Source organism: Amphiura filiformis, chromosome 12 (genome assembly GCF_039555335.1).
Source record: "Amphiura filiformis chromosome 12, Afil_fr2py, whole genome shotgun sequence".
Lineage (NCBI taxonomy): Eukaryota > Metazoa > Echinodermata > Ophiuroidea > Amphilepidida > Amphiuridae > Amphiura > Amphiura filiformis.
Window position 1 is genome coordinate 27,844,882 of NC_092639.1, and position 12,743 is coordinate 27,857,624.

Consider the following 12,743-nt stretch of genomic DNA (forward strand, 5'->3'; position numbering starts at 1 on the left):
AAAATCTCTCAAACTCTTTTCAAGTATACCGTAAAAACTTGATAGTTTATCAAGCGCTTTTGAAAACATGAAATTGTACCAAAATCCTTTAATTTTTTTAAACTTTCATTACCAACGGCCCAATGGAGCTAATGGGGTTCAGACACAAATTTGCAGGTACATGTATACTTGTTCGTGCATAACTATGTGTAACGATGATTTGCTCAAATCCCTTTACACTTTTGTGGATGGGGCTCTTCATATTTGCGCTAAATAGTAAGCACATATGCTAACTATTAAGTTTTTACGGTATAGTATGAGTGTTTCTATCTACTGTTGAGTAATGATCCCTTACCTTGCATAATACAAAACTCATTATCTACTGTCAGACCATCGCTTCTTTGACACTCCACCAGACGATGTCGCTCTCCATAACCACACCCTCTGCCTGTCTCAAATTGACATTCACTCCATTCACCACGATACCAGTTGTATGCAAAGCAAGGCTGCATGTTACATGGCATGGTCTGTAAATTGAATTATGTTATATAAGTGTTAACAAGGTTCACGGTGTCCGAGCGGAACAGGGTCCAACTCATAATCGGATGGTTGTGGGTTCAAGCCCAGGCATAATGCATAATGAACCCAATGTGCATAAACTTTGCAGCAGAAATCAATCAATCATAATGTTATAATGGGCAAGGAATGCTTGTAACTTTGCTTTAAGTTACTAAAGATAAAATTTGTTGAAAACTTGAATCTCATAAATAATCAAAAGTTTCTCTCACCTGATTCAAACTTCCAGTGCACTCTCTTCCACCCCCTTCTGGTTGTCTGACAATGACCCTTGACCTGACTTTGACACCATCTGACCCACATGTGGCACTGCATGTTGACCAATCAGAATAAGGACTGAGTTGACAGTCAATGGGACATGGTACTTCGCATGGCTCTATTGTAGTAATGTTGAATTGATCGCTGTTGCAATTGTTCAGGTCCACAACATTGCCAGCTTGATTGTAGCAATTGATGGTTCTATGTTTTGTACCTGGGGTAAAATTAATCAAAAATATGGTTGTTAATTTTATGCTTAATGCTGTGAGCTCAAAACAATTACATTGTTTATCATTATAACATTATTGGTATACAAATATGCCACCCAATTTCACTCAAAAAACCTTAACTGTAAAACTCAGGCTGTTTCTACTGAGTTAAATAACAGGTCAACATTCTCAGTAGAAACATGTCAATAGACTCACCCACATTGCCTGATAGAGTCCCTAAATATAATGCATTCAGTGTTTTCAGCAAACACAAAAATGTTTCTAAAACATTTATTCAAATAAATGTCGGGTTACATGAAGGTCGTGAAAAAGTTATTGTAAAATATTTGTTCCACACTCCCTATTAGTGGTTTGGCAGCTGCTCCATTCCTGCGTATCAATCCTATAGCCTTGATCAGGACATACATCAAAACTTCACAAGGCCTACCACTACCGGTAGCCTATCTACTGACATCACATTATAATAGACTCACCTGTTCCGCATTCCCCATTAGAGGTTTGGCATGTACTCCATTCCCGTGTATCAATCCTATAGCCTTGATCAGGACATACATCAAAACCACATGCTTCTTCATCCCGTAGTTTTTCACAAGGCATACCGCTACCGGTAGCCTCTCGGATCTCGATCCTTGTACGGGTTTTGGTTCCTGAGGGGTCACATGGGGCGCTGCATTCAGTGAACTCTGACCACTGACTAAGCACACAGTCACCTGGATGGGAAGATTTAAAAATAAAGAAATTAAAAGTCCTATACATGGGAAAGCATAAATATATGTGAAAATTGGTCTACACAAAGTAAAGTCAAAATGACCTTCAGCTGAAGGGGCAACACAACCACATCCCCCAATTCCATATTAAATGTCTTTCTATTGACTTTTTTGGTAAATCCCATAAGCCTTTGTGTATTTACCCCTGCTGACATATTATCGATGTGGACATCTTTACTGCGCATATTGGATCAGCAATAAATGGACTACAGACAAACCCCAAACAGTTAAAGTCTTAGCATCACCCGATAATGAGTGCCGATTGTTCCTTGAAATAAGAAAAGCGAAACTGCTCACGCACATACCGCATATTTTTATGGTCTTTCGCGTAAACACAAAGACATGCAACACTTTATCGCGTATATGCAAAGGCAGTTAAAATCCATACACCCCCATGAAAGACAAGACTTTAATCTTCCACACAGGGAGTGTCACTTTTAAATTGGGTTACCTGAATGGGTGACTCCATTAGAAATCTACACCCCTTGTGTTGTAGATTAAGGTCATGACTTACATAAGGGGCATATGGATTCCAATTGGAATAGTCCAATGTGATTTTGCTGCTTAAAGGTCACATCCATGGTCAACAATTAAAGCTTGTAGCAATTTCTGCTCTCCCTATTAAGTGCATTATCAAGTCTGTGTCTCCAGCATTATCCTTCCTTTAGAGGGGTAATTCATTGTGGTGTATGTATGCATGTTACGGATACAATGTATGTGTTTCAATGGGGAATATTATTTTCCGCAACCTAGGAGGTCATACATCAAACATGCTGAAAACTCCAATCTCAAGGTCTTCTGTTATAACATAAGATCTTTTTGCCCCTGTTTTTCCCTAAAACAGATCTTTTTGCTCTCCCCAATTTTTCCCTGCGAGCTTGTATTTGTTAATTATAATATAATGCATGTAGATCTTTTTGCCCCTGTTTTCCCCCCAAACAGATCATTTTGCCCTCCCCAATTTTCCCCTGAGAGCATGTCTTTTTGGCCCCATATTTCCAAAGAGCAGATTATTTTGCCTTCAATGAGCCAAATCATGCAAAGCACCCTTACTCAAAATTGAAGTACCCCCCATTGGATAATTCCAGCAAAAACTATTTAGCTATATTACCCTTACCTGTACAGGGTAGATGACATTGCTGTTCCGTGGTTGGTTTTGGCTGTCGTGAGTTGCATTTCTTTTCAAACTCTGTTCCTGCTGGACATGTAACATTACGAGTTTGCCTGCCTTCACCGCATGTGATACCATCAACTATGGGGAGACATGGACTCCACTGTATAGGGAGAATATGTATGTAGATTAGATGATTACAATGTTTAAAAATTATTGAACCGATTGGGTTATGCAGACACACACTTGAGTCCTGATGGGACCAGGCTGAAGCAAAATGCTCAAGCCTATGTAAGCATGCTAGCCTATATGGAAAACAGAAAAGAAAGAATTGAAGATAAAGAACACAGAAAACAGGCCACTCCCAACAAATCATGTGAACAATTTGGCTGTCAATCAATCAATCAATCAATCAGTTACATTTATGACATAGCGCCAAATTAATTTCAAAATGTTTGACCACGCTCATTAGCTCAAAAACTACTGCTGATAAGCACCCTGAATTTAGGTGGATCTTCAGGAGCTTCTTAAACTGTTCAAAAGTACAATTTTTGATTTGACCTGGTAGTTTATTCTCCACAATCTGAGAGGCAGCAAAAGCTCGGTCACCAAAAGAAACACAGAGTTCTTGGCTCAACAAGAGAGGTAGCATCTGAGCATGATGATTTAAGCTGTCTTTGAGTACAGGTAACTCAAATTTGAAGCATATCAATGATGTCAGATGGAGCTTGTCCATGAAGTGCTTTAATATATACAAGTGAGAGAATTTTGTAATCAATGTGTTGTTTGATGGGAAGCCAGTGGAGTTCATTTATGAATTCTAAAGTGATGGAATCAAAACCTATGTTTCCTGAAAATCAGCCTTGCTGATGTTTGCTGGACATTTTAAAGTTTGTTCTGCAGTTGCTTACTTATTAACACCAACAGACTTTTGCAATAGTCAAGGCGGGATGTCACTAGCGAATCAGCTTTGGGTGAAGGAAGAGAGAAGAAATTCTTAATACAATCTCAACTACCATAGAGGCTATACTCAACTGCCACAGAGGCTATGTAAAGGTTAGTGGCAGGTCTATTGATATGCTTAAAGGAACAGAATAGGATCACCTCACTGTTCAATAGCCCTATTGCCTTTTATCTGATTCGGCATGTTAGGCACAAGTTTTTAATTTAAAGCACAGGTTCTCAATGAAACATGATGCAGATACACTGCCAGGCAAATGCCAACTGCCAACTGAAACTGTTTGGTAAAACATCACATTAAAAAAGGTCCTACTGTGTATTTTATCTTACAAGTGCTTAATGCTCTGCGTGCTAGCCATGCACTTCAACGCAAAAAGTTGGAAGTTTTGAAATATTTTCTCAAAATATCAAGAGCTATCTTAACAACTACTGAACCAATACTAGGTTTGTTTGTACTCATTTTAATGCATTTTTCATGCTGATTCCAAATATGGTCATGAAAATTTATATTTCTGAAATTTTTTAATTTTTGAAAATTTTTTTGAAACATATCCGCGTGAAGAGAGTTAAGGTTGGTCTTAACCCTGGAATCATGGAAACTTTTTGGCCTCATTACTGCTAAATTGTTGGTCTAAAGTATATAAAAGTATATGGCAAAGTCTTGATGAATGCATCTGTGAGGTCGAATTTGGGCAAAAATGTTCAGTTTTGAAGAAATTTTTTTTTTTTGACACAAATTTTTCGGGAAACATAACAAAAAACTTGAGGAATTATCACTAAAAATGGATAAAAAATGCTAAATTTTGTTCAAAAATCATAATAAAAAAGCCTGATTTTTGATGCTCCAAACTCAAAAGTTTTTAAATCAAGGCTCCACGACCTTTTTGACGACATTGCCCTTTCAATGCGCAATATGACAGTCTTCAGCAGTGTTAGGCTCAATTCAATTTAATCACATTGATCACTTTTATGTTATTCACTGGTTAACCCCATGAGAACTACCTGCCGATTGGCCAAAAAGAAGTTTTCATTATCAATTGGACCAATCAGCAACGCAAAAAAATTGGGGTGAATTATTTGCAAAGCTCCATTTTGATTGGTGATTAAAGCAAAGATATCATGTAATTGACCAATCAGAGACAATGTTAGATCGGCAGGTAGTGCTCATGGGGTTAAGTCAGAATTTGACAAAAAAGTGTCACATATAGTGGACCAAATTGCCATTACTGTTATTTCCATTGAAATCTACCCTTAAAACAACTATCCCATAATTCTTTGCATTTCCCTTACCTGTGTGATATGCCAGTCAAGGAGGTCACATGATCTCTCACTGCATACAGTACTTTGAAAAAGCTGAGGGCATGCTGGACTACCTGGACTTGGAGACTGCATCATGTTACGTGTCCGAACTTGTAATCCTGTGGATGGAATAAGTTTTATATTGTCATGTTAGAAGCTTTAGTAATCAACAGATTATATGTATTTTCATGTTTTGCTTTGTGTTTCAATCATGTTTTAATCAATTAGACCTATGTGCATTGATGTGTGAGTTTGCATGCAAAGAAAACAAATCAGCAATCCAATGTCAAATATATAGGCTGTTGGGCATGGATTAACAAAAAATTGTTTGCATCTAATTGAAAGTTCTTGCTTCCAGTGGTCAAGCATGTTTTTAACTGTGTTTAAAATGTTTTACTTGTGTTTTAATCTAAGAGCGCACACACTCTAGACATTCCACAACTGACCGTTGCAACCAGGATCAGCTCCCCAAGTTTCGTATGGGTTACAAAGAGACAATTAGCAGTAAGTTCCTTGCCCCAAATTTCAAGTTAACTCAATTTTTCTACAAGAGCATACTAAACCACTGCAAAGGTTCGACCCAACAACCTCATGCACCATAGTTGAACGCCTTATCGATTGAGCTAACTTGACTGCTGAGCTTCCTAGCTGTCCTAGATTTACAAGAACTTATAACCATCTGATATAATGAAAGACAGAGATAAAAAGAATTTATCTTGTCTGACGTCATCTGTCAATCAAACTAGAGCACGGTTTGTTTACAAGTGTCATGATGATGACTTGCTGAACACGACAGTATAAGCGGGCGCCTTATTGTTAATTTTGCACCTTAAAACATACAAACCATCTCAAAAGTTAGGTCTTTATAGTAGGAAATTTTATTTTGCGAAGGCACCATGTCAACAATGCCTAGAAAATTTGCTTTTTGCCTTTTAAAAATATGTAATTTTTCGCCATTTTCTTCTATTCCTTTTCCCCGATCGGCACCAGATAATTAACTAATCAAGGATCGTAATTGACAGTGATGTTAGACACGATAAAGTCTTTTTTATCTCTATCTTTCATTATACCTCCATAGCCAGTGTAGCCATGTGATCATGGCTCAGTACAACATGGAGGAGCCACCCAGTACAGCGGGAGGTTGATACCAGCCATTTAAAGCCATATTGTAACATTTGCTGAGCCCTCAATATTTTTCAAAATTCAGTTTTTTACATGATTGTAATGTACTTTAGTATAACTTACATACCCTGCAAAAATCAAGACTTTATTTATGTGCTGTAGTTTTGTCAAAATCCGAGATTTTGAATAAACCGTCTAAACAAGACTAAATAAATACAGATTTTCTTTGTATTGCCTCATCTGTTATGGCCAAAATTAAAAGAGGGCATATCTGACAGTGAAAACTAACATTTTGTGGAAAAAAATACAATTCTATTTCTTATATGGAAATGTTACAATATCTTGCCACTGCTTCTTTAACTGAGATTAACTGTGTTGAACTGGATTTTCAGGTTTTCAGCTTAAGTCTAAAATGGTTAACTAGAATTTGTTTACACAGTGGATTATACAGGATCAAATAATTTAAAAATAATTTAATGGTTTGAAAATCAAAAACATCATCAAAAGATACTACATCATTCACTGTACTATAACCAACTTGTGACCTACCTTGACCGCATGATTCCGTACATGGTGACCAATCACCCCACTCTGATACAAAGCATTCCTCTGGACATAGGATTTCACATGGTTGTTGACTGACCTCTGAATTACCCAGAGTACTACAGAATTGTATTGGTACCTGCTGGCCATCACTACGAAGACATAGCACACTACGAGACTGGTTGCCATGGCCACAGTCATAGCCTGCAAGAAAAAGGTAAGTTAGTAGTTAGTGATATTTATGAATCTTTCGTTATAATCAAATCTGAGTCCAAATTGTAGTCTAAATAAAGTTAAGTGTATTTTCTTTCATATTCTCATTGTTTCCAGCCTGTAACCTGTATTCACTACAAAAAAAGTAATATGACATGTAACTTTTTTAGTTTTAGGTACTGATTTTAGGATTCCACAAGGATCAGTAGTTGGTCCCCTAGTAGTTATCTTTATAAACTTAACATTTTCCAGTATTCAAGAATTCCATTCTCTACCCTGATATTGGTATGCATGTGAACATGGTGAATATCCATATGTAAGACTGGCTTGCTTTGGAATCCCTCAAGGATCAGTTCTTGGTCCCCAATTATTGTTTATAAACTTACCATTTTCCAGTATACAAAAATTACATTCTATAACCTGCTATTGGTATGTATGTGAACACGACAAATACTTGAATATCATTACATAAGACTATTAACTTTGGAATCCCTTAAGGATCCATTCTTGGTCCCCCAAAGATAGTTTTCTTTTATAAACTTACCATTTTCTAAGATACAAGAATTCCATTCTCCAACCTGCCATTGGTATGTATGCGATGCATCATCGCAAGGTGTGTAATCCTTTAAATCTTCACTAGAAATTTGAGGACAAATCTGACTGGGATTCTCTGTGTTTGGATCTGTAAAAAGAAGATGTATGCTAATCAGTTTACTACTTAATTTAAATATTATTAATATCAATATCTCAACATCAGTATAAGGCTAAAAACAAAACAAAAATTGCTTTCCCTCCATTGACCAACCAAAAATTGGCCAAAATCAGGGTCCTCTAAGGAGCCGTTCAAAATTTTCCACGTTCCCATTCATAGGATGGGATGAACGATTAAAAACTAACCATGGTGAGTACATATGAAATAAATTATATAAATCACAGATTTTTCTGTGGGAAAATTATGAAATTGTCGCCATTTTTTATGTAAGCTTTATACATATGGGAAAACAGTGAAAATTTTGGTCGAACCCTTGCATTGATTATTTTTTTACTTTATACTGACCAACACTGATAAGATGCCTGGTGCGCATACGGCAATACCCGTGATGACTTGTTATACCGCAGTCGTTACCACATGGTCCAAGCTGTGACCAAGCAGAGAGCTGACAATCTCCTGGGCATGGTAGAAAGCATTGCTGATGGGTGGCAGGAGGGTTGCTAAGGAGCTGTCTCAGACAATAGCCTGTAAAGAGTAAGAGAGAAAACAGTTAGCGTACAAATATCGAATGGTTAGAAGGAAAAAGAGAACATAAGTTTCATGAGGTGCTGGCTAATCAAAAGGCATGTTACAAGACACGTAGGGCCGGTTTCTCGAAGCATGGCTAGTGGTCAGGCTTCCTAAGCCATCAGGCTTGAGCCCAATTAGTCCTATAAACAAGTGCTTACAATTTTACATCATACATCTAGAAAGATAAATCAATCAGATGGATCTACATTGGTAGGGCTAGCCTGCTAGCTTAGGAAGCCTGACCACTAGCCAAGCTTCGAGAAATCAGACCTTATACTCTTTGTCAAAGACCCACATGATCCATACTGAGCAATAAGTTGCGAGCAACATGAACTAATTTAGGCTATACTCCCAAATTTTTCCAGCTTGTGGCACAGATTACCATAAGCCCAAATAGTGAGGGGTAAAAAGCTGGTAGCCAGGGTGAAAATTGTTGCCCCATTTCTTGCAAAATTAATCTACAAAGCAATTTTGACTGCATTTCCATTACTTTAACATGCCAAAATGCTACTAAATTTGTAATAACCCCATTGGCATTACTGGGCGAATTATTGGCCTCTAAGAACTATTTTGATTGGGTATAAAGAGGGCTATATCATGTAATGAGCCAATGATAGATGTAGTCAGTAGGACTGAAGGGGATTATGATTAAATTTGCTAAGATATCTAAAAGCCCAATTCTGATTGGTCACTCAGAAGATGATATCAAGTAATTAACCAATCACGTACCTGGTAAAACAATAGCATAGTCATTTCTCCCACAATGCACATCTCTTGACTGAAGTCCTTTACCACACACATCCCCTAGTACCTCACATTGACTCCAATTCCCAGCATTCCATTGGTAAGTATAACATGGTTGCAAGTTGGAACAAGGTGCAGTCTGGGTAATAATCCCTGAAATAAGTATAAGGTACAAATAAACAACATGAATGAAATTAATGAATGAGTGAAATGCATATGCATATTTTCACAATTGCAGTAATTTAAAGACTGAATTACATGATCTTATTATATAAAAAAAGAAAGTACAAAATTGAACAGGATCAACAATGCAATTTCACATCACATAAATTTGTGTGATTTGTTTGAATTTGAAACTTTCCAATTCACTCCAAATTTAATTAAAATCCTTATTTCTTTCATTTCTCAGTAGCTCTCTGTCATTCTGATTTGTGTTTACAAAAGTATGGTACCATACTGCAGCAAGCATTTAAATCAATTTCATTCATTGTGCTCAAAGTTATGATCCCCTGAAACAAGTTGGGACTCTCTTTTTTTAGGTGTTTACTTACACTACAATATTCCTATTTTGGCCCCCTGCACAGGTACACCGTCATCAAGTACTGATACTGTGCGGTACCACGGGAGTACCAGTGTAGTACCAGTGCAGTACCACTGCCGATGTGCCCTGTGCAGTAGCAGCATTGGTACTATGTAGGTACTTTGTGTGCACCAGTCAGGTACTTTGGCGATGGTGTACCTGTGCAGGCTGCCACAATAAGAATCTTGTAGTGTAGCATATTCTTCTTGCTTCACATGTGTTTAGTACGTACTTCATACTTTGTCCACTATTCTTTGTTTTACCTCAAGTTTGGTAGTTATTTCAGTGCGTATTTTACTGGTCGCAGTATCAAATCGTGCACAATAACCTTATTGGCAGAGTGTATACACATGCATACAATGGCAGCTTGTTGGCAAGCATGCAGCACAACCACATAAAAGCACTGACATCACCCAAACTTTATTTATAGCAGTCGGCCAAAGCCAGGCAAAGCCCAATAGTGCACAGATGCTACTAAATTAAAGGGATGCCAACTGAATATGATGGGACAGGGATATGGGAAGAGGTCCAATTTTAGAAGCAGGAGGAAAATCAGAGCACCAAGAAAAAACCTGTGAGAACCTCAAGGCCTTAAGGTGGAAGTAAGCAGAAGCAAGCCGAAAGTACATACCATCTTCAGTAGCAGTATCAGGACACACCACACCACCGTGTGCTGACAGCTGCAGCACTCTCTGTGTGCGTGTCTTGTATGCATTGTCACCACAGGTGGCGCTGCACTCGGACCAGTCCCCTAACGGACTCAGCTTACAATCGACAGGACATGGAATATCACAGCTTTGATTGGTGGATGGAATGCTTGTGGAATCACAAAGTTCATTCTCAGCTATGACACCTGTATTGGAGACAGAATAGAAACACTGGTGGTTAGGCCTAAAAATTAGAAACACTGGTGGTTCGGCCTTAAAAAATTGTATGACTGCAGTGGCGTAACAGGTCCAAAAAATTAAGGTCAGTTGGTTGGATGGATTCTTACAAATACACGTTATGCATTATTAGGACTAGATTTTACGAATAATATGTAAATCAAAATATTTTATTATTGCTCTGTCTTAAAAACAATTCAATTGATTGAGGACAAACATTTTTGTATGGAATCAAAATGTTTGGGCTAGTATTTTAGGGCGGTTGCATTACCTATTGACACTAATTATGATGATCATTCAGACTTAAAGGAGTATGGATAACCCCTTTACACTCAACATCATTTTCCAGTTTACCACACCCTGATGGCACATTAAGTATGTCACCCACAACCTGATCAGTAGTATATAGCATACCAAGTATGTCATCCACACCATCATCAGCAGTAGATAACATACCAAGTATGTCATCCACACCCTGATATAATAACTAATCAATCTATGTTGACGTTGACTCGTTGTTTGACAGTTGCAATGGGTTATTCCATTTCAAATCCACACTCCCCCTGTGGAAGATTTTGGAAATATCTTCCACAGGGGGAGTGTGTTTTTCAAATGTAATTAGTCAGGGTTAATCATTTTGAAACCAATACTCCCTCTGTATTATGGCTTTACCTATATCGTCCACAACTGGAGTGCCGAGTGAGTATTTCAAATAGAAGTTCCCCCGACTGTCTATTCCATTCAAGACTTTTACTCCCTCTGTGGAAGACTTAAGCTAAATTTTCCACAGGGGTAGTGTAGACTTTTAATGGAATAGCCCAATAAACTGTATCACTTGAAACCCTTTTAAAACTTGGCCCTTTGACTGACACATCATCTATCTAAAACTCACCGGTGTCTTTTTCGCAAGTAAGCTCCCTCGTCTGAGTACCCATACCTTCTCCGCAGACAGCTGTTCTATTAGATGTACAGCTCCCCCATGCTCCAACCTGCCACATGTAACTTTGACATGAAATGTGAAGGTTGCATGGGCGTGATTGGATTAATTCATCCTCAGGTAGACATGTGCTCACACTTGGGTCGGCGTAAGCTGTGAACGAAAATAACAAATTATAAAAATAAGTCCATTAAACCACTCATATACTGGGCTCATGGGAACATTATTTTGTAATTGCTGAGGGTCCATTAATCATAATAATGTGCTCCGATTGCTTCTGAAATGCTAGGCAGGACTCATTCTACATAGAGCATTACGCACGGTTACACATACAAGTTCATGCGATATGCACTTCTACGTATGCTGTGGATATGTGTACGCATTCTATCTTGGTGTAAACAACTTTAAAGTAAAAGACATCTTTGCAAGAAAGTAACATTTCCTCTTTAAATTTTCCAGTACTAGAATAGAAATTAAAGGATGTTGCAGTATCCTTTAAACCCAAATAATATTTCTTTGGCACATTAGGCCTAGAAAAAAACTGTTTGATTGGAGTAACATAAAAAAACCTTTTTTTTTTTCAAATAATTTTTACACACATTTTTAGTGATAAATTGCGTATGATAAAGACCTGGGAACTTTTTTTTTTTTAATTTAATTGAATTTTTTTTTTTTTTTTTTTTCCATTTTTTGGCAAAAAAAATAAGAAAAAAGTCTGGCCTATTTTTAGGGTCGGTCGGGTTACGCCAATCAAACAATATTTTTTTAGGCCTTATTAGGTGTATAAAAGGATACCGCATTACCCTTTGTTTCTTAATTCTTAATTCAACCTATTAAAGATACCTCTTGAATAATATACACATATTTTGCCATAACTGTGCAAATTTGATCCAATTACATGTTGTATTCCGCTCATTCTACAAAATCGGGTGCCAATAGCCTTTTTCCCATTCTTTGGTCCACAAAAACATTGTCGAGCATTTTGGGCATCAAATATGTTGTTTCTCTGGTAGAACTCAATGAGATCTACACGGACATATATAGTTTTCCATACTTTAAATGCTTTCTTCAGCCTGATTAACCCTTGCAAAGGCTCAAAAATTGCTAAAAATGCGTTTCCACTGCTCAAGTGTCAAATCTGACACTTAATATTTTCTTTGAATAAATGTGTTTCCTTTCCTTTTTTGTTCTTTTTTAATTAGATAACGCACCATCATATTGTTTATCAACATTATTTTTAGTGATTAAAACGCCTTTG

The 12,743-nt window shown here is 37.4% G+C and overlaps 1 protein-coding gene across 1 annotated transcript in view; it reads right to left on the reverse strand.

Annotated features, from left to right (window-relative positions):
• LOC140166742 (thrombospondin type-1 domain-containing protein 7A-like) overlaps window positions 1-12,743 on the reverse strand; it is a 283,222-nt gene that overhangs the window by 8,660 nt on the left and 261,819 nt on the right. Inside the window, exons 8-18 of the mRNA XM_072190238.1 lie at window positions 11,441-11,638; window positions 10,296-10,517; window positions 9,070-9,237; window positions 8,116-8,295; window positions 7,603-7,740; window positions 6,852-7,049; window positions 5,172-5,299; window positions 2,928-3,084; window positions 1,517-1,753; window positions 768-1,027; window positions 335-506 (exon numbers count right to left, since the gene is read on the reverse strand). Of these exons, the coding sequence (XP_072046339.1) occupies window positions 335-506; window positions 768-1,027; window positions 1,517-1,753; window positions 2,928-3,084; window positions 5,172-5,299; window positions 6,852-7,049; window positions 7,603-7,740; window positions 8,116-8,295; window positions 9,070-9,237; window positions 10,296-10,517; window positions 11,441-11,638 (2,058 nt within the window). The remainder of the gene's footprint in view (window positions 1-334; window positions 507-767; window positions 1,028-1,516; window positions 1,754-2,927; window positions 3,085-5,171; window positions 5,300-6,851; window positions 7,050-7,602; window positions 7,741-8,115; window positions 8,296-9,069; window positions 9,238-10,295; window positions 10,518-11,440; window positions 11,639-12,743) is intronic.